This window comes from Melospiza georgiana, chromosome 1, assembly GCF_028018845.1.
Source record: "Melospiza georgiana isolate bMelGeo1 chromosome 1, bMelGeo1.pri, whole genome shotgun sequence".
Lineage (NCBI taxonomy): Eukaryota > Metazoa > Chordata > Aves > Passeriformes > Passerellidae > Melospiza > Melospiza georgiana.
Genome location: NC_080430.1, coordinates 686,570 through 705,904, shown reverse-complemented (window position 1 = coordinate 705,904; position 19,335 = coordinate 686,570). Strand labels below are relative to the sequence as shown.

Sequence of the window (19,335 nt, the reverse complement as noted above, 5' to 3'; positions counted from 1 at the left end):
GCAGAAGCAGTAAAGTCAAGCTCTTACCTAAGAGTTAAAAGTGAGGATTTTCCCAGGAGTCTGGTTTTTAGCTCAGGTGTCAGTCTGGATGTGGTGGTGGAGAACATCTCCAGTGCTGGATCCACCTGGAGAACAACTCCAGCCAAGGGACACCCACTTCTCCTTGGCATGGCTGTGCCTGGCTCTGCTGGACCATAGAATCATTTTCCCTGAGCTTATTTATTCCTTTGCCCTGGAATGAAAACTTTTAGAATAGGAAAACAAAGTTGGGTTCCAGTTTCACTGTGAAAAGCTGCCCCTTGTCATTGCAATAGGAAATCAAATTCCCAGTTCCTTCCCATGGTACCACTTTGGGCACTGCATTGATTTCCCTTCAAGCTCTGGGCTGGTGATCAATGGGATGAGAACTCCTGGTTCTGGTGATACCCATGGTGTGGAATGGGAGAAACTTCTGGAAATCCTTGGAGGAAGAGATAGCTGGGAATGAGTGGTGGTCATTGTTAACTCTTCCTTCAGGTGGGATTTTCAGCTGGTAAATAATTTCTCACCTAAGGCAGAAATGGAATGAGGAGGGCAAGATACCCTTCCCACCACAGCTGGATGAGCAACTTAAATAACTTTTCCCTGATAGATTTTACCTCATTTTCTGTCAGTGGTTGAAATACTCAAAAAAAAAAAAGACTTTGTCAGGAATTTTAGGCTTGGGGTTTTTCAGCTGCTGAGCATTTCATTATTTGTGGGTTTAAATTGAGTTGCTGGATGCTGTTTGCTTCCATATTGGACTGGTGATGATTCCAGGGGCTTTTTGGGTACAGAAAAGGATTTTGAGCTCAGTTCCTTTAGGTAAATATTCCCTGTCAGCTGTCAGTGCTTCCCATTTCTCCATCAGATGTGCAGAGCTTGCTGGGGAGGGGCAGGGAGCAGTGGGATGAGAGGAAATCAGAGTCAGGGGTGGTGAAAGGGGCTGGAGCTGATCCTTGCAAGCAGGCTGTAATTTGGGATGGGAGCTGTCAGGGTGGTTGGTGACACAGGAACAGTGACACCAGTGTAATTTGGGATGGGAGCTGCCAGGGTGGTTGGTGACACAGGAACAGTGACACCAGTGTAATTTGGGATGGGAGCTGTCAGGGTGGTTGGAGACACAGGAACACTGACACCAGTGTAATTTGGGATGGGAGCTGTCAGGGTGGTTGGTGACACTGACACCAGTGTAATTTGGGATGGGAGCTGTCAGGGTGGTTGGAGACACAGGAACAGTGACACCAGTGTAATTTGGGATGGGAGCTGTCAGGGTGGTTGGAGACACAGGAACAGTGACACCAGTGTAATTTGGGATGGGAGCTGCCAGGGTGGTTGGTGACACAGGAACAGTGACACCAGTGTAATTTGGGATGGGAGCTGTCAGGGTGGTTGGTGACACTGACACGAGTGTAATTTGGGATGGGAGCTGTCAGGGTGGTTGGTGACACAGGAACACTGACACCACCTTGGGCTCCCTCTGCTGCACTTGGGCTGTTTGGGGCTGGAGTAGTGAACAGAAGCAGTAAATACCTGACACATTACAGAATTCCTGGCCTCCAGCAGTCAATCAGAGTGACCCCAGGACAGTGGCTCCTCTGGAACAGCCAGCACTGCCCTCCCCTCCCCTCCTGAGGGCTGAGCTCTCCTGGGGATGTTGGGGGCAGGATACTTTCTGTGGAATGGGGACAGCAGCAGCTCCCCAGAGATGTTCCAGTGTCTCCTACATGCCTCTCGGGAGTCTGTGAATGGTGCCCCTGGGAATGGTGCCCCAGGGAATGAGGGGCTGGCATTGCTGCCCCTGGGAATGGTGCCCCAAGCAGGGCTGGCTCTGGCTCTGGAGGGAGGGGCAGGAACAGAAATGCTGGGTGCCAGTGAAGTGGAAACTGTGCCTCTCCTTCCCCAGACACAGGCTCAGTGAGTTGTTGTGGTTAATTATTCACACTGCTTGCCTGGGCAGGGGGAGGGAAGGTGGGTTTGCTGTTGGAATATCCCTGCCCATGGCAGGGGTGGCATGGGATCAGCTTTAGGGTCCCTTCCAACCCAAACCATTCCAGACTCCCAGAGCCTGTGGAGCCTGTTCCCAGGGGGCAGGAGCACACCTTGGGGTGCCAGCAGCCGTTCCCTGGAGCTGTTCTGTGCCTGTCCCGTGTCAGGGCTGGGAAGCAGCTCCTCAGCAGCAGCAGGGCAGGGTGTCAGCCAGGCTCAGCCCAGAGCTGCTCCCTGCCCTCCCCAGCCCATCCTGCACTGAGCCCTGGCTGCGTCCACAGCTTTCCCCTGCACAGGCTGGGCAGGGAGAGGTGCTGGAGCATTTGGACCAGCTCCAAGCCTCATGCATCAAAACAAAACCCCTCTGGCTGCTTATCAGCCCAGCGCTCCTCAAGTGCTGATTTAATAGAGGGAGAGGCTTTTTAATGGAGATAAATACCTTGGAGAGCCTCTGAAGGCAGCTCCTGCCCGTGTCCCTGGGCTGTGCAGCTGCTCTGGCTGCAGGGGAAGGTGAACTGCCCTGCCCCTCTGGGTGAGGGGCTCTCAGTCACTTCAGTCTCGTTGTGTTGAACCTTTGGGCTGGATCTCTTCCTGCAGCTGCTGCTCCTCAGCTCTCCCCCCTATGTAGGTCACACTTGCACATTTTCTGCTTGAGCCGCTGTCTTGGAGCGCTTTCTCTTGGAAGAAAGAAAAACATCTCTGTGAAGCAGGGCTGTGGCTGTGCTGTGGTGGCAGCAGTGCTTCCCCTGGTTAATCCCACCAGCATGGGGTCAGTGCCTGGGTGCTCTCAGCTGGATGTTTTGGAGCTGGGGTGGGTTGTTCTTGTTCCGCTGCCAGCCCCCTCAGTTAATTTTGGGATGAAGATGTTGCATCCTGTGTCAGGAAGGGGAAAAATGGGCGGCCAAAGCCCCACACAGAGGAACCTCTCACCTTATGCACAACTTCAGCTTCAACTGCTTGGTTTTAACCCTTCAAGGCTTAACAGAGAGAAAAGCTCAGGACACTCCATGGCCCAGGGAGGAGGAGCTTCCCAGTGAGCATTGTTGGGACATTTGGGGTTGATTTGGGCTGGAAGAGACCTTAAGGATGATCCAGTGCCACCCCTGCCATGGCAGGGACACCTCCCACTGCCCCAGCCTGCTCCAAGCCCTGCAGCCTGCCAGGGATGGGGCACACTTTGCATTTATGAGGAAAAGACACTTCGTAAAGTAGATTTAGTTTCTGTTCAGTGGTGGTTTCAGCTCAGCTGGGGTTGATGTGCATATAAACCATCCTTGAATCTTCACGTCGCTGTGGGTTTGGCAGCCTTTCCCTGAAAGAATTCCTGCCCACTGCTGGAGTTTCACTGGAGCCACTCAGAGTGCAGCAAAGTCTGATTCAGCTTCAGGTGTTTCAGGAGAGGGATTTTAATATTAATCACTTCATTAGTGAGAGAGACTCTCGCATGGTGTTCAGGGATGGCCAAATTATTGAGGCTCCTGTCAGGTGGCAGCTCCCAGGCTGGGAATTCCTCAGTTCCTGCCTTTCCTGGGCCTCTCAAACACAGCTGTATTGTTATTGTTCCAGTTTTTATCGTTTTATTCCCTGATCAACCTTTATTTTGCCAGTGAATGACACCCCTGGTAGCTGTGAATATCTCCTGCTACAAAGCCTCTGAGTGTTTGGGAGCTTGGAACTGGGTGATTTCCCCAATATCCCATTCCTCTGGCAGTGAGAAGCCATTCCCTGAATCCTGTCCCATGTCCCAAGTCCCTCTCCAGCTCTCCTGGATCCCCTTTGGCTCTCAGTGCTTCCCCCTTTGCCTGGGGTTAGGGGGCAGGAGCTGCTTCCATCCCAGTCTCATTAAAACCCTGTCCCTCCATGCAAGTGTGATGAAGGAAATGGAATTGGATTGTGCCAAACCACCCCTCAAATGAGATTTTAGAGCATGGGAAACCTGTTTGTTCCCTGGAGCAGGGAGGTCTCCAACAGAGCTGGTTTGTGAGGAGGAGCCTTGAATCCTCCCTCACAGCAAAGCAGGGAATCATGCTAGGGATTCCTGTGCAGCCCAGTTTTAACTGGATGATTCCAGTTCTCCCATGAAATTTATCCATGAGGAGGCTCCATGGCTGCTCCTTTCCATCAAGGCTCTTCCTCTGCTGCCTTGTGACTCCATTTGCTTCCCAGTGCCTGCATTCCATGGGTGCCCTTCCTGCCCGCAGTGGGTTTTACTGTGCTGTGTCCCACTTGTCCCTTGTGGAGAGCTTCCAGGTGCCCCTGGCCCTGCTGGGGGTGTCTGGGGGTCAGAAAGGCATTTCCTGGGGGGTCAGAAGGCATTTCCTGGGGGTATGCTGGGGGTCAGAAGGTGTTTGTTTGCTTGGGAGTATGCTCGGGGTGAGAAGGCATTTCCTGGGGGGTCAGAAGGCATTTCCTGGGGTGTGCTGGGGGGGGAGTGAGAAGGTGTTTCCTGGGATGTGCTGAGGTGAGAAGGGAATTCCCCCTTGGATAGGCTGGGGGGTATCTCCATGGCTGTGCTCTCCATGGCTGGGGGGTGTCTCCATGGCTGGGGGGTGTCTCCATGGCTGGGGGGTATCTCCATGGCTGGGGGTGTCTCCATGGCTGGGCTCTCCATGGCTGGGCTCTCCTGCTGATGCCCCGTTCCCTGGGGGTGTGGTGAGAAGGGAGTTCCCGCTTGGATAGGCTGGGGTGTCTCCATGGCTGTGCTCTCCATGGTTGGGGGGTGTCTCCATGGCTGGGGGTGTCTCCATGGTTGGGGGGTGTCTCCATGGCTGGGGGTGTCTCCATGGCTGGGGGTGTCTCCATGGCTGGGGGTGTCTCCATGGCTGTGCTCTCCATGATTGGGGGGTGTCTCCAAGGCTGGGGGTGTCTCCATGGCTGGTGTCTCCATGCCTGGGCTCTCCTGCCGCTCCCCGGGCTGTGGGCACCCCCGGAGCCGCCCGTGTCCCGGGCAGTGCCAGGCTGGGGGCACGGCGCTGCCGCCCGTCCCTGCCCGGCCCCTCACCGCGTCCCTCCCTCCCTGCAGGCCAGCTGCCCGGCTCCCTGCTGCCGGGCCAGCCCCTGCCGGGCCGCATGATCCCTGCCGGCATCCACGGCGGCGGCGGGGCCGCCCCGCCCGGCATGGCCCCGATGGCCGGGAACCTGCTGGGGCCCCGAGTGCCGCTGGCCGCCCCCAACGGAATGTGTAAGTGCAGCCTGACACAGGGGTGGGCAATCCTGGGGTCCCCTGTCCCCCAACGGAATGTGTGAGTGCAGCCTACACAGGGGTGGGCAATCCTGGTAACCCTGGGGTCCCCTGCCCCCCAAACCCCCTGGCTGCCCCCCACGGAATGTGTAAGTGCAGCCTACACAGGGGTGGGCAATCCTGGTAACCCTGGGGTCCCCTGTCCCCCAAACCCCCTGGCTGCCCCCCATGGAATGTGTACGTGCAGCCTGACACAGGGATGGGCAATCCTGGTAATCCTGGGGTCCCCTGCCCCCCAAACCCCCTGGCCGCCCCCAACGGAATGTGTAAGTGCAGCCCACACAGGGATGGGCAATCCTGGTAATCCTGGGGTCCCCTGCCCCCCAAACCCCCTGGCTGCACCCCACGGAATGTGTAAGTGCAGCCTACACAGGGGTGGGCAATCCTGGTAATCCTGGGGTCCCCTGCCCCCCAAACCCCCTGGCCGCCCCCAACGGAATGTGTAAGTGCAGCCCACACAGGGATGGGCAATCCTGGTAATCCTGGGGTCCCCTGCCCCCCAAACCCCCTGGCTGCACCCCACGGAATGTGTAAGTGCAGCCTACACAGGGGTGGGCAATCCTGGTAATCCTGGGGTCCCCTGCCCCCCAAACCCCCTGGCTGCCCCCCACAGAATGTGTAAGTGCAGCCTACACAGGGATGGGTAATCCTGGGGTCCCCTGTCCCCCAAACCCTCTGACAGCCCCCAATGGGATGTGTAAGTGCAGACTGACAGGGTAATCCTGATAGTCCTGGGGTCCCCTGTTCCCCAAACTCCCTGGCTGCCCCCAACAGAATGTGCAAGTGTAGCCTGACAGGGATGGGATGGGATGCGATGGGATGGGATGGGATAGATAATAGTGGGCTCCTCTGCCCCCCAGACCCCCTGGCTGCCCCCAACAGAATGTGTAAGTGCAGACTGACAGGGTAATCCTGATAGTCCTGGGCTCCCCTGCCCTGCAAACCCCTGCTCCCTGCAGGAATATCAGGGTCTGAGCACACTGGAACAGTCCTGGGCTCCCCTGCCCTGCAAACCCCTTCTCCCTGTGGGAATATCAGGATCTAAGCACACTGCCAGCCCCAGAGTGCTGCCAGGGATCTGCTGGAAGCTTTAAGTGCTCCTCAGCCCTCTGGGCATCCCAACACATCCCATTGTCCTTTATTTTATTTATAACATCCCTTATTTTATTTATAACCATACAGAGGCTTGGTGATGATGATCAAAAGCCTCTCCTGACTAAGTGGAGGGTCAGGAATTAACTGTAATTTATAAATAGTGGAGGTCAGAGTAGGATCCAGTTCAATAATTCCATACTGAAAACTTGGCACCCTGGAACTGGAGCATGGAAATCATGATTAGGAGGAAGGAGAGGATAAACCATGTAAAGAACATTCCCAGTATAAAATCTGTACCTCCACAAATGAAGCTGATTTATGGCAGCCAAAAAAGCAGCTGGATCAGGAGCCATGGTGTGGGAGTTGCTTGAATGAGTGTGAGAGTGTGGCCAAGCCCAGAAGGCAGCAGACAAGCTGGCACAGGGAGGAATGACTGGGGAATTCTCCATCAGGAATTCCTCAATAAATTTGCCATTATTAATTGCAGCCTGGCCCAGCTCAGTGCTGCTCAGGAATCCTCACCCCAAAAGGCTCGGTGTGGTTCTCACCAGACGAGCAGGAACTGCCATCACTTGTAGCACCTCTCCCAAAAGCTAATTGGGAAAAGCCCTTTAGGTTTTGGCTGGAGCAGCAGGAGCTGCTGTGAGCTGTGACTCAGGGCGTTCCCAGCCCCAGCAGGAGAGCTCTGTGCTATTTCTGCTCGGGCACTGCTCCTGTTCTCTGCTCCCCAGCCCTCCTGTTCCCTGCTTTTCCCCGGGCCTTTACCACTGGGAATGTCTTGTGTCAGGTTGTATTCCTGTTTGCTCTCTTCCCTTCCCTTAATTTCTCCTTTTTTCCTCCCCTGCTAAACAAGTCAGTCATGTTCCATTAGCATCTCCTCTCTGGGCACGAGGCTGGCCCTTTGTACCCTCCTTCCTTCCCTCCTCTCTGCATCCGTGGATTGCTCTGCTTTAACCTACATCCATCCTTCAGAGCGAGGAGCAGCCTCTGTTGGTGCCACACCTATTGTTCCATCTGTTTTAAACAGAGCAGAGCTGCAGTTTGGGCTCTACACAGAGCTGGCAGGTGAGAGGTGCCAATTCCAGCTCTGCAAGTTGCTTGGCATGGGTTTGCCAGTGCTGAGCTGCATCCCTGGCATCTTGTCCATAAAAATATGGGAGCTTTTTGCTCTTTCACCAAGTCCATGTGGTGCTGGGTGGTGGAAAAGCAAACTGAAGGTGCAGCAGAGCTTCAGGAGCCATTCCTGGGTCCTGGCTGCAGGAATTGCCCTCGGACAGACTGTCCTGTGGCCTGGAGACACGTGGGTGTTGTGTCCCTTTGTGACAGTGTTCACAGGGGTCCCAGGATGAGGGAAGAGATGAGGATCTGACTCCATGTTTCAGAAGGCTGATTTATTATTTTATGATATATGTTACATTAAAACTATACTAAAAGAAGAAAGGATTTCATCAGAAGGCTGGCTAAGAATAGAATAGGAAGGAATGAATAAGAAAGGCTCTGTTTTGGACTCTCTGTCCATGCCAGCTGACTGTGATTGGCCATTAATTAGAAACAGCCACATGAGACCAATCCCAGATGCACCTGTTGCATTCCACAGCAGCAGATAACCATTGTTTGCATTTTGTTCCTGAGGCCTCCCAGCTTCTCAGGAGGAAGAATCCTAAGGAAAGGATTTTTCATAAAAGATGTCTGTGACATCCCTTCTCTGCATCCAGCCCCTCCTGCTGTCCCCCCTCACTGCTTTTCCAGCATCCTGTTGTGTCCTTCCCTGTCCCCATTGTGTCCTTCCCTGTCCCGTTGTGTCCGCAGACCCCGGCCCGGCACAGCGCCCCTGCTGTCCCCCCTGTCCCCGTTGTGTCCCTGACTGTCCCTGACTGTCCCCTCCTGTCCCTGACTGTCCCTGACTGTCCCCTGCTGTCCCTGACTGTCCCGTTGTGCCCGCAGACCCCGGCCCGGCACCGCCCCCCGCCGAAGGAGTGACGCCGCCCCCGGCCGGGGCCCCGCCGGCCTCAGCCGCCCCCTAAGGCAGCCCCAGGAGGAGAAGGAGCTTCCCGAGCAGCGGAGTGGTGACCAAAAGAGAATTCCTCAGTTCCCTTCTGTCCCCGGGGCGGCGTCCCCTCCCCTCCCAGCCGCGGGCACAGCTGGCACGGTTGGTGGCACGGTTGGTGTCCCCTGCAGCCCCCAGGGAAAGCTGCAGGTAGGGGTGCCAGGAGCGCCTCCACCTTGCTGCTGGCCTTGCAGAGCTCCACGCTGGTTTCCTTCCTCTTGGTGCTTTGGGCTCCTCCTTTGGGGCAGAACAATCTGGGTTTTAGGGCAGGAGCTGAGCTTTAGGACGTGCCCAGAACAATCCAGGTTTTAGGGCAGGAGCTGAGCTTTGGGACGTGCCCACCCCGGGGGATTGGGTGTTCTGGGGTCTCTGGGCAGAGCAAAGCACCCAGAGGAGAGGCCAAGCCAGAGCTTGGGGCAGAGCAGGGGAGGCACAGCCCAGCAGCCAAGCCTGCAGGGATTCCTGGTGGCTGCAGCCTCTAACTTATTACAGGAAATATTGATCCGTGGCAGTGAAACCAGGAGCGAATCAATCAGAATAAAACCACTCAATGGTAGGAGTTCTCTTGCTCCAGTTTGTACCTTCCCTTTGCCTTTGGAGGTGGTAGTTGGACCTTCCCTGAGTAGTTTGGTGCAGTAGCCAACTGAGGAATAACCCCCCGTTTTTAGTCCCTCTTTTTGGAGCATATACTTTGTACTTTTTAAAATGAAGAAAACAAACAAAACAAAAAAAAAATTAAAGTAGGTAGCGAAGAAGTGCTAGAATTTGGGATTGGGTTGGGATGGCTGGGATGGAAATGGCAGAACTACCTCTGGACGGCCAGGGCAGCAGCTGGGACAGCTCCTGTCACCCCAGGGCAGCTGCAGGGTGGGAGGGGAGCAGCTGCAGCACATCTGGCACATCTGGGAGCCCTCCAGAGCTGCTGCTGCTCCTCCAGGCTGCCACAGCTTGGGGAAAAGTCCTGCAAAAAGTCCTTTTCTGCCCGTGGTTCGGGTTCTCTGCCCTCTCCCGGCCCAGGAGCGTTTGGGGTTTCCCTGCTGAGGGTCTGGACGCTGCTCCTTGACCTCAGGGGTGGCTTTTGTCCAGGTTGGGCTGGACAGAGGCTCCCAAAGCCTCTGGAACCTCCAGAGCTGCTTCCAGCATTTAAAACTTCAGGCTTTGCCAGGTCTTCCAGCACAGGGGCCTTCCCATTCCCCTTCCCAAGGCTTCCTTCCCCTCCAGGCTCTTTGGGGTGAGCGTGGGATTTCTGGTGCAGCCCTTAGTCCAGTTTAGAGTAACCTCAGGTTGTTTTTAGCGTGAGCAGTTCCCAGGATCCAGGTGGAGACTATTTTTTACTGTCCTAGTGCTGATCCTGCCGAGGACCTGGGTCCTGGACTCTGTTTTGTTTCTGTATAAATAATCCCTGTGCCCACTTTTTCACCTGATCTCTGTATAGGGCCGGTTTGATTCCTGCAGCAGCCACCCAATTTTGTGAAATAAAAGCAAAAAAAAGCGGTTTTTGTACAAAGCCTGTGGAGTTTGTGGAGTCTCCTTTGCCTCTGTGTGTGGGAAGGGCTGGGGGTTGTTGCTGTGTGGGAACTGGGCTGTGCTGGGGCTGGGTGTGAGCTGCAGAGGAGCAAACACAAACCCTGAGCGTGGGGGAGGCATGGAAGCCACAGGGCAGCACAAACAGACCCTTCCCACTCTGGGGATGTGCTCGGGGTGCAGAGCTGTGTCCTGGGCTCAGGACAGGCCATGAAAGGCACGTTCCCCTTGGACAGGCTGGGGTCTCCTGCTCAGCATCCTCTGGTTGGGCCGCTTGGAGCTGCTCCTGCTCGGGGCAGGAGGAGAAGGGAAGGAGCTCTTGGATCTTTGCATTCCAGCAAGCCTTGTCCCAGCAATGGTCACTTCTCCTCCTCACCCTGAAGATGGTTTTCCTGAAGGATTCACAGAAACTGCTAAATCATAAATGGCAGGTTTGGAAGTTTTCTTTTTACAGACTTCAAACCTTCATGGTCACAGCAGCTGCCGAGGCCGGGCTGGGGTGAGGGAGGGAAGAATGGATGGGCTTTGGGGCCCACTGGGTGGGCTTTGGGGTCCAGTTTGGGAATGCTGGTGGGTGAGGGAGTGGCCAGAGACCCCCTGAGCCTGGGCTGATCCCAGCCTGGGCTGCAGGGAATGGGGATTCTGCCCCGAATCTGGTGAGACCCCAGAGCAGAGCTGCCCCAGAGCCAGCAGCACAGGGAGCTGGAGCCAGGCTGGAGAGCTGGGAATGTTCATCTGGAGAGGAGCAGCTCCAGGGAGAGCTCAGAGCCCCTGGCAGGGCCTGGAGGGGCTCCAGGAGAGCTGGAGAGGGACTGGGGACAAGGATGGAGGGACAGCACACAGGGAATGGCTCCCAGTGCCAGAGGGCAGGGCTGGATGGGAGATTGGGAATTGGGAATTCCTGGCTGGGATGGAATTCCCAGAGCAGCTGGGGCTGCCCTGGATCCCTGGCAGTGCCCAGGCCAGGTTGGACATTGGGGCACCCTGGGACAGTGGGAGGTGTCCCTGCCATGGCAGGGCTGGCACTGGGTGGGCTCTGAGGTCCCTCCAACCCCACCCAAACCACCCTGGGGGTTTGGATCCCCACAGCTGGGGGGGCACAGGGAGTGGATTAGGGGTGAATTTATGGCTGTTCTCAGTTCCTGGTGCAGGTACAGCACTGGCAGGGGGGTTCACAGGGCTCGGGGCTGGCTGAGTGTCTGCTCCAAAGCCTCCACTGGGGTCACGTCAGTCCCAGATGTCCTCAGACAAAGGGAATTACCAGCTCGGGGTGAGCTCCTCTCCCTGCTCCAGAGCATTCCCGGTCCCTCCTGCCCGCGCAGCCAGGAGGGGTTTGGATCTTCATCCCGTGGGCAGGGGAGAGGGATCCTGGTCCGGGAGTGTTCTCTGCACCACGCAGGCACTGGCACAGCCTTAGTCCATCCCAAAACCACCCTCAACCTCCCCGACCTGCCTCGGGTACCGACTCCACCCCAGCTGCCTGGAAAGCTGCCTTTTTGTCCTTTTCAGGCCGATTTAAAGCCAAAACGCACCTTGGGGCTCGTGGAGAGTCTGAGGTGGCAGAGTGCACGCTGTCCCCTCGCTGCTGTTCCAACCCTGTGCCTTTGGCACAGGAAACCTCCACAGGGAGGACTGGAGGCTGGCAGCTCCTTCTCTCACTCCAGGTTTGACAGGAACCAGTGCAGGGCTGGCCCCGGTGCCCACCTGGATAATCCCCCGATCCCAGCAGGGGCAGCAGCCCCAGACAGGGCCGATGGTGGCTGTGGGTGAGCTGCCCGGGGCTGGGCAGTGCCAGGGCTGTGCCAGGGCCGTGCCAGGGCCGTGCCAGGGCCATCCCTGCCCACTCACTGTCCCCCTTTGCATGCACCAGCTCCCCCCCAGCTGCCTGTGCTGGGAATTGCCCCTTCCCCAGGAACCCCAGGGACCCTTCCAGCAGCACCTGGACAAACTGAGGCCTGGTTATTGGGAATTTTTCCCCCCAAATCTCTCATTTTCTGTCTTTTGAAGTTGCAGCCTGATGTAAATAACCTGGTGTCCGTCAGAGCCAGCAGCCTGGCTCTGGGTTTGTTCCCAGAATTCCAGCCCTGGGATGGAGCTGGTGTCCCCACGTGCCAGGACCAAGGATGCCCAGCCAGCTCCCAGCCCAGAGGGAGCTGAGGGACCTCTCCTGGCTGGGCTGTGCTCCAGCTGCTGCTGGGGAGCCTCCAGACCCCCGGGATCCATTCCCTGAATTCCCCGGGATGCTGCGGTGCCCTGGGCGCTGCCCTGGGGGATGCTCCGGGTGCCCTCGGTGCCCTGCGGGTCCGGCTCTGCTGCTCCATTTGGGGCTCCTTCCTGTGGAGGTTGAACAGCCCTGGGAGGGACGGGCTCGTGTTCGCCCTCCGAGCTCAGCCCAGCCCTCCCCGAGCCCTGCCCTGCATCCCGAGATGAGGCTCAGTCTGTCCCGAGCCTTTCCCTCCATCCCGGGATGGGCTGAGTCTGTCCCGAGCCCTGCCCTCTATCCCGGGATGGGCTGAGTCTGTCCCGAGCCTTTCCCTCCATCCCGGGATGGGCTCAGTCTGTCCCGAGCCTTTCCCTCCATCCCGGGATGGGCTCAGTCTGTCCCGAGCCTTTCCCTCCATCCCGGGGGAAGTTTTGTCCCCACGGCTCCTCCCGACCGTGCGAGAGCCGCGCTGGCTCAGCCGCGTTTATGAGAGCGAAGCCTCGGAGGTGAAAACCTCTCTGAAGGGCCTTTGGTGCCCTCTTGGCAAAATCACAAGAACTAAAGCGGCTCCTCCAGGCGGGAGGAGGGAGGTGTGGGAGCGGTGCTGGCACTCCGGGTGGCTGATCCCGCTCGGGGACAGCTTCATGTGTCACCTGGGCACGCTGCACCTGCTCAGACACAGCAGCTGGCACAGCTGGCATGCGGCCTTGGATGTACAGCTCCATCCCTGGGATGAGGCCTTGCAAGTACAGCTCCATCCTTGGGTGCAGGGCTCCATCCTGGGATGTACAGCTCCACTATGGGATGTACAGCTCCATCCCGGGATGCACAGCTCCATCTGGGATGCACAGCTCCATCCCTGGGATGTACAGCTCCATCTGGGATGTACAGCTCCATCTGGGATGTACAGCTCCATCCCTGGGTTGTACAGCTCCATCCCTGGGATGCACAGCTCCATCCTGGGATGTACAGCTCCATCTGGGATGTACAGCTCCACTATGGGATGTACAGCTCCATCTGGGATGCACAGCTCCATCCCTGGGATGTACAGCTCTATCTGGGATGCACAGCTCCATCCCTGGGATGCACAGCTCCATCCCTGGGATGCACAGCTCCATCTGGAATGTACAGCTCCATCCCTGGGATGCACAGCTCCATCCCTGGGATGCACAGCTCCATCCCTGGGATGCACAGCTCCATCTGGAATGTACAGCTCCATCTGGGATGTACAGCTCCATCTGGGATGCACAGCTCCATCCTGGGATGCACAGCTCCATCCCTGGGATGTACAGCTCCATCCTGGGACGTACAGCTCCATCTTGGGATGCACAGCTCCATCTGGGATGCACAGCTCCATCCTTGGGATTCAGAACTCCATTCTGGGATGTACAGCTCCATCCCTGGGATGCACAGCTCCATCCTGGGATGCACAGCTCCACTCTGGGATGCACAGCTCCACCATGGGATGCACAGCTCCATCCTGGGATGCACAGCTCCATCCTGGGATGTACAGCTCCATCCTGGGATGCACAGCTCCACTATGGGATGTACAGCTCCATCCTGGGATGCACAGCTCCATCCTGGGATGTACAGCTCCATCCTGGGATGCACAGCTCCATCCTGGGATGCACAGCTCCATCCTGGGATGCACAGCTCCATCCCTGGGATGCACAGCTCCATCCTGGGATGCACAGCTCCATCCTGGGATGCACAGCTCCACTCTGGGATGTACAGCTCCATCCTGGGATGTACAGCTCCACCATGGGATGTACAGCTCCATCCTTGGGATTCAGAACTCCATCCTGGGATGCACAGCTCCATCCCTGGGATGTACAGCTCCACCATGGGATGCACAGCTCCATCCTTGGGATGTACAGCTCCATCCCTGGGATGCACAGCTCCATCCTGGGATGCACAGCTCCATCCCTGGGATGTACAGCTCTATCTGGGATGTACAGCTCCATCTGGGATGCACAGCTCCACTCTGGGATGTACAGCTCCATCTCTGGGATGCACAGCTCCATCCTGGGATGCACAGCTCCATCCTGGGATGTACAGCTCCATCTCTGGGATGTACAGCTCCATCTCTGGGATGCACAGCTCCATCTGGGATGCACAGCTCCACTCTGGGATGTACAGCTCCATCCCTGGGATGTACAGCTCCATCCCTGGGATGCACAGCTCCACTCTGGGATGCACAGCTCCATCCCTGGGATGCACAGCTCCATCCTGGGATGTACAGCTCCACTCTGGGATGCACAGCTCCATCCCTGGGATGTACAGCTCCACCATGGGATGCACAGCTCCATCCTTGGGATGTACAGCTCCATCCCTGGGATGCACAGCTCCATCCTGGGATGTACAGCTCCATCCCTGGGATGTACAGCTCTATCTGGGATGTACAGCTCCACTCTGGGATGCACAGCTCCATCCCTGGGGTGTACAGCTCCATCCCTGGGATGCACAGCTCCACCATGGGATGCACAGCTCCATCCTTGGGATGTACAGCTCCATCTGGGATGTACAGCTCCATCTCTGGGATGCACAGCTCCATCCTTGGGTTTTTCTGCTCCATCCTGGGATGTACAGCTCCCTGCCAGCTCCTCTCCCCAAAGCTCACCCTCGCTTTCCTCAGGGTTCTCCTTGCTCCCTGCAGCTCAGAGCTGTGACAGGTGATTATCACACCTCTCCCCCCTTTTCCCTCTCAGCCCCGGGGAATGTGGCTCGGGAACGGCAGGGATTGCAGGGTGCAGGGGCTCTGCCCTCGGGCAGGTCCAGCAGAGGAGGAGGAGGCTCACACACCGGGACCCTGCCCCTGCCTGGGCCCTGCCCCTGCAGGCCCAATGTCCCAGCCCGTGGGCAGCTCAGGAAGGGTTTTGGGAAGATCCCAGCTCCAGCACCACAAGGACAAAGCCGTCCCCAAACCCCGCCTGGCTGAGCCGGGCTCAGCTGAGCACCCAGGAAACGCCAACCTCAGTCCTGGCTCCTTGTTCCAGTTCTTCGTTTTCTTCGCACTTTTCCAATATTGGTAATGAAAGAAATACGGGTAAAAGGGGATTTGAGCCTGGGAAAGGCAGCCCAGGGAGAGGAGAAGGGAGGAACAGAAGCTGGGGGGAAATATCATCCCCCACAATGTTATCCCATGGCTCTGGATGCCCCTGGGATCCCCACTGGACGCAGGAATGGGGCAGGGAGCTGGGCAGGTGGGGATCCCAGCCCAGCCTGGGCCTGCCCCGGCCCTTGGTCTGTCCGTCTGTCCATCCCCAAGGGATCCTGGATCACAATCCAGGCTGGCACCTGCAGCCAGTGGTGCCCCGAGGGAGGAGGGAGGTGCTGGTGTGGGTCTGCCCCCAGGCCCTGGGACATGGGGAGATGCCAGCTGGGATGGGCTGGGATGGGCTGGGATGGGCTGGGATGGGCTGAGGGATGGAGCTGAGGCTGCCCTAGGTGGGACTGAGCCGAGCTCTGGCAGGAGCAGGACTGGGGAGCAAAGCCCCTCCCTTAGGGTTTTGGGGATCCCCAGGCAGGGCAGGAGCCACCCCCAGTGCTGAGATGGGCAGGGAGGGGGATTGGGATGAGATCCCGGCCCAGATCCCTGCCCAGACCCCTGCAGGATGGACAGGGCTCAGGGATTTGCTCTGGAAGGGCAGGGAAGGGGTTTGGGATGAGATCCTTCCCCAGACCCCTGCAGGATGGACAGGGCTCAGGGATTTGCTCTGGAAGGGCCCCAAATGGTGGCTGCAGTTCTGTCTTTAAAATAATCTTTAATATTCTGAGTAATTCCCCCAGGAAAACCCAGGCTTGGCAGCGGCAGCTGGTTCTTCCTGAGTGAGGGAGTTTGGTGCTGGATTTCTCCTTCGGGACTGAAGAGCCATGGCTGTCCGTCTGTCTGTCTGTCCGTCTGTCTGTCCTGCCATCCCTCTCCCCACCCTGTGCTGCTGGGGAAGGCCGGCCCAGGGCAGGTTTGTAGGAATCTGGGGGGATCTGGCTCTGACCCCGGGCTGGGCTGGGCTGGGCGGCTCCAGCTTTGGGCACAGGGCTGGAAAGGCTCAGCCCCGCTTTGCCCACAGGAGGCTCTGGAATGGTGCCAGCTGGATGTTCCTGCTCTGTACTGCACCCAGCGCCGCCCTGGGCAGGAACACAGCACCCGGTGCCCCCTGTGCCCCCTGGGCAGGCACACAGCACCCAGTGCCCCCTGTGCCCCCTGAGCAGGCACACAGTACCCAGTGCCCCCAGTGCCCCCCAGAGCAGGAACACAGCACCCAGTGCCCCCTGTGCCCCCTGGGCAGGCACACAGCACCCGGTGCCCCCTGAGCTCTGCCCCACGTGGGGTCACACCCTCCTGCACACCCTGGCTGATCCAGAGCCATGGGAGCCTCCAGCCACGCAGGTGCCCAAGATGTGACCCTGGGTGGCTCCAGGCCTGGAACAGGGGTCCTGGGGTGACCCTGCCAGCCCCACGAGCTTCCTGCCCCCAGGGGTTACTGTGGGGGCTGGAAACTTCCATGGGCCGGAAGGTTCCAGGGCTACTGCCCTGCCCAGCCTCCATCCCAGCCTCCATCCCAGAATCATTCCCATCCCCATTCCTGGATCCAGCTCCTTTCATCCCAGCACCATCCCCATCCCCAGATCCGACCCATCTTCCCTCGGTCTCTTGCTGCCCGGCCAGGCCCTGGCACTGGGATTCCCTGGCCCATGGCACCCCCAGCCCATGGCACCCCCATCCCGTGGCACCCCCAGCCCGTGGCACCCCCATCCCGTGGCACCCCCAGCCTTTCCCAGCCTTTCCCAGCCCTTCCCAGCCCTTCCCCGCCGCCAGGGCCGTGTCCCTCTGTCCGTCCGGCAGCCCCGGGCCGGTCCCCTTGGAAACGCACCCAGCGGCGGAAGCGCGGGGAATGCAAAGCAGGTGCAGCCCCTCGGTGCCTGTGAGAGCTGCACAGAGCGGGGCTTGTTCCCTGTTCCCTTGTTCCCTGTTCCCTTGTTCCCTGTTCCCTTGTTCCCAGCCGAGCCCGGCCCGGAGCCGCTGCTGGGGGAGAGGGGACCCCGTTCCGGCCCCAGCCCCCCAGCCCAGCCCCACACACACGGCCTGGGGGGCAGGGGGGACATGAGGGGTCCCATGTGGCACTGGGGGCGCTGCAATGGGGACCCTGCGAGCCCCCAGCACTGCCCAGGGTCCTGCGCTGCTGTGGGGTGTGGGGTAAGGGAAGTCTGATGGGGGAGCCTGAGGTGGGATGCAGGATTTGGGATATGAGATGTGAGATTTGGGATGTGGGATGTGAGATTCGGGATGTCGGATGTGAAATTTGGGATATGGGATGCGACATTTGGGATATGGGATGTGAGATTTGGGGGTGTGGGATGTGGGATGCCTGGCAGAGGATGTGGGATGCCCAGGGCAGGATGCAGAGTGCCCGGGGTGGGATGCCTGGTGCAGGGTGTGGGATGCCCGGGGCAGGGTGCCGAGCACAGGGTGTGGGATGCCCAGGGCAGGGTGCCCGGTGCAGGATGCAGAGGGCCCGGGGTGGGATGCCCGGTGCAGGATGCAGAATGCCCAGGGCAGGGTGCAGGATGCAGAGTGCCCGGGGTGGGATGCCCGGTGCAGGATGCAGAATGCCCAGGGCAGGGTGCCCGGTGCAGGATGCAGAGTGCCCGGGGTGGGATGCCTGGTGCAGGGTGTGGGATGCCCGGGGTGGGATGCCTGGTGCAGGGTGTGGGATGCCCGGGGTGGGATGCCTGGTGCAGGGTGTGGGATGCCCAGGGCAGGGTGCCGAGCACAGGGTGTGGGATGCCCGGGGCAGGGTGCCCGGTGCAGGATGCAGAGTGCCCGGGGTGGGATGCCTGGTGCAGGGTGTGGGATGCCCAGGGCAGGATGCCTGGTGCAGGATGCAGAATGCCCAGGGCAGGGTGCCCGGTGCAGGATGCAGAGTGCCCGGGGTGGATGCAGGCAGTGGAGCAGCCATCACGGACACATTCCCGCGGCGCTGCAGGTGGAGGTGCCCAAGGACGCTGGGTGACCTTGGCAGGTCTCCATGGAGCCCGCGGCGCAGGGACAGCGAGGAGCAGCCGCTGTCCCCCCGCGGGGCCGGGCTCTGTCCCCAGGGCGGCCCGGGCTGTCCCCGGCGCTGTCCCAGCGCCATCCCCACCTGGGGCCGCGCCCGGGCGGGGCCGCGCCGCGCTCCGATCCCGGCTCCTGCCCGGCCCCATCCGGACCCTGCCCCTGGAGCAGCCCCTGCCCACCCTGCCCACCCTGCCCACCCTGTCCCCCCTGCCCGCGGTGCCCCCGGGACAGGCCAGCGGTGACAGCGGCCGTGGTGGCAGCTGGTGGCATCTGGGCCGGTCTGGCACTGCCCAGCAATGCCAGGCCCTGGGCACAGGAGGGTCCAACCCGGTCCCGCGGTGCCCCCGGAGCGGGCTGGGGGTCCCGGGGCCGGAGCAGGGGGGTCCCCGCCCTATGCAGGAGCAGTTTGGGGGTCGGAGGGGGATGAGGGCTGTGGGGGGGTGCGGGATAGGCTCCTCCTCTGCTGGGGGGCAGGACGAGTCCCTGGTGTCCTGCTCCAGGGGTCCCCATGCTGGGGTGGCGGGATGTGTCCCTGGTGTCCCCCAGGGACAGTGTGGGGTGTGCCCTCTGTGTCCCCCCATGGACAGTGTGGGGTGTGCCCTCTGTGTCCCCTGCCCTATGGACAGTGTGGGGTGTGCCCTCTGTGTCCCCCCAGGGACAGTGTGGGGTGTGCCCTCTGTGTCCCCTGCCCCAGGGACAGTGTGGGGTGTGCCCTCTGTGTCCCCCCATGGACAGTGTGGGGTGTGCCCTCTGTGTCCCCCCAGGGACAGTGTGGGGTGTGCCCTCTGTGTTCCCCCAGGGACAGTGTGGGGTGTGCCCTCTGTGTTCCCCCAGGGACAGTGTGGGGTGTGCCCTCTGTGTCCCCTGCCCCAGGGACAGTGTGGGGTGTGCCCTCTGTGTTCCCCCAGGGACAGTGTGGGGTGTGCCCTCTGTGTTCCCCCAGGGACAGTGGTGCCAGGGTGTGCCCCCCGGTGCCCCCACAGGATGCCCATGCTGGGGGTGCCAGGGTGTGTGTGTCCCTCGGTGTTGGGGGCTGTCGGGATGTGTCCCCCGGTGTTACCCATCGGGGATGCCGATACCGGGGGTACCGGGCTGTGTGTTCCCGCATGCCGGGGGTCCCGGGCTGTGTCCCCCCATGCCGGGGGTCCCGTTCTGTGTCC

At 59.4% G+C, this 19,335-nt stretch overlaps 1 protein-coding gene across 1 annotated transcript in view; it reads left to right on the top strand.

Moving 5' to 3' along the window:
• Nucleotides 1–9,898, top strand: part of SMARCC1 (SWI/SNF related, matrix associated, actin dependent regulator of chromatin subfamily c member 1) — a 69,441-nt gene extending 59,543 nt beyond the window's left edge. The window contains exons 27-28 of the mRNA XM_058045665.1: nucleotides 5,030–5,188; nucleotides 8,288–9,898. Of these exons, the coding sequence (XP_057901648.1) occupies nucleotides 5,030–5,188; nucleotides 8,288–8,367 (239 nt within the window). The 3' untranslated portion in view covers nucleotides 8,368–9,898. The remainder of the gene's footprint in view (nucleotides 1–5,029; nucleotides 5,189–8,287) is intronic.
• Nucleotides 9,899–19,335: the final 9,437 nt, after the last annotated feature.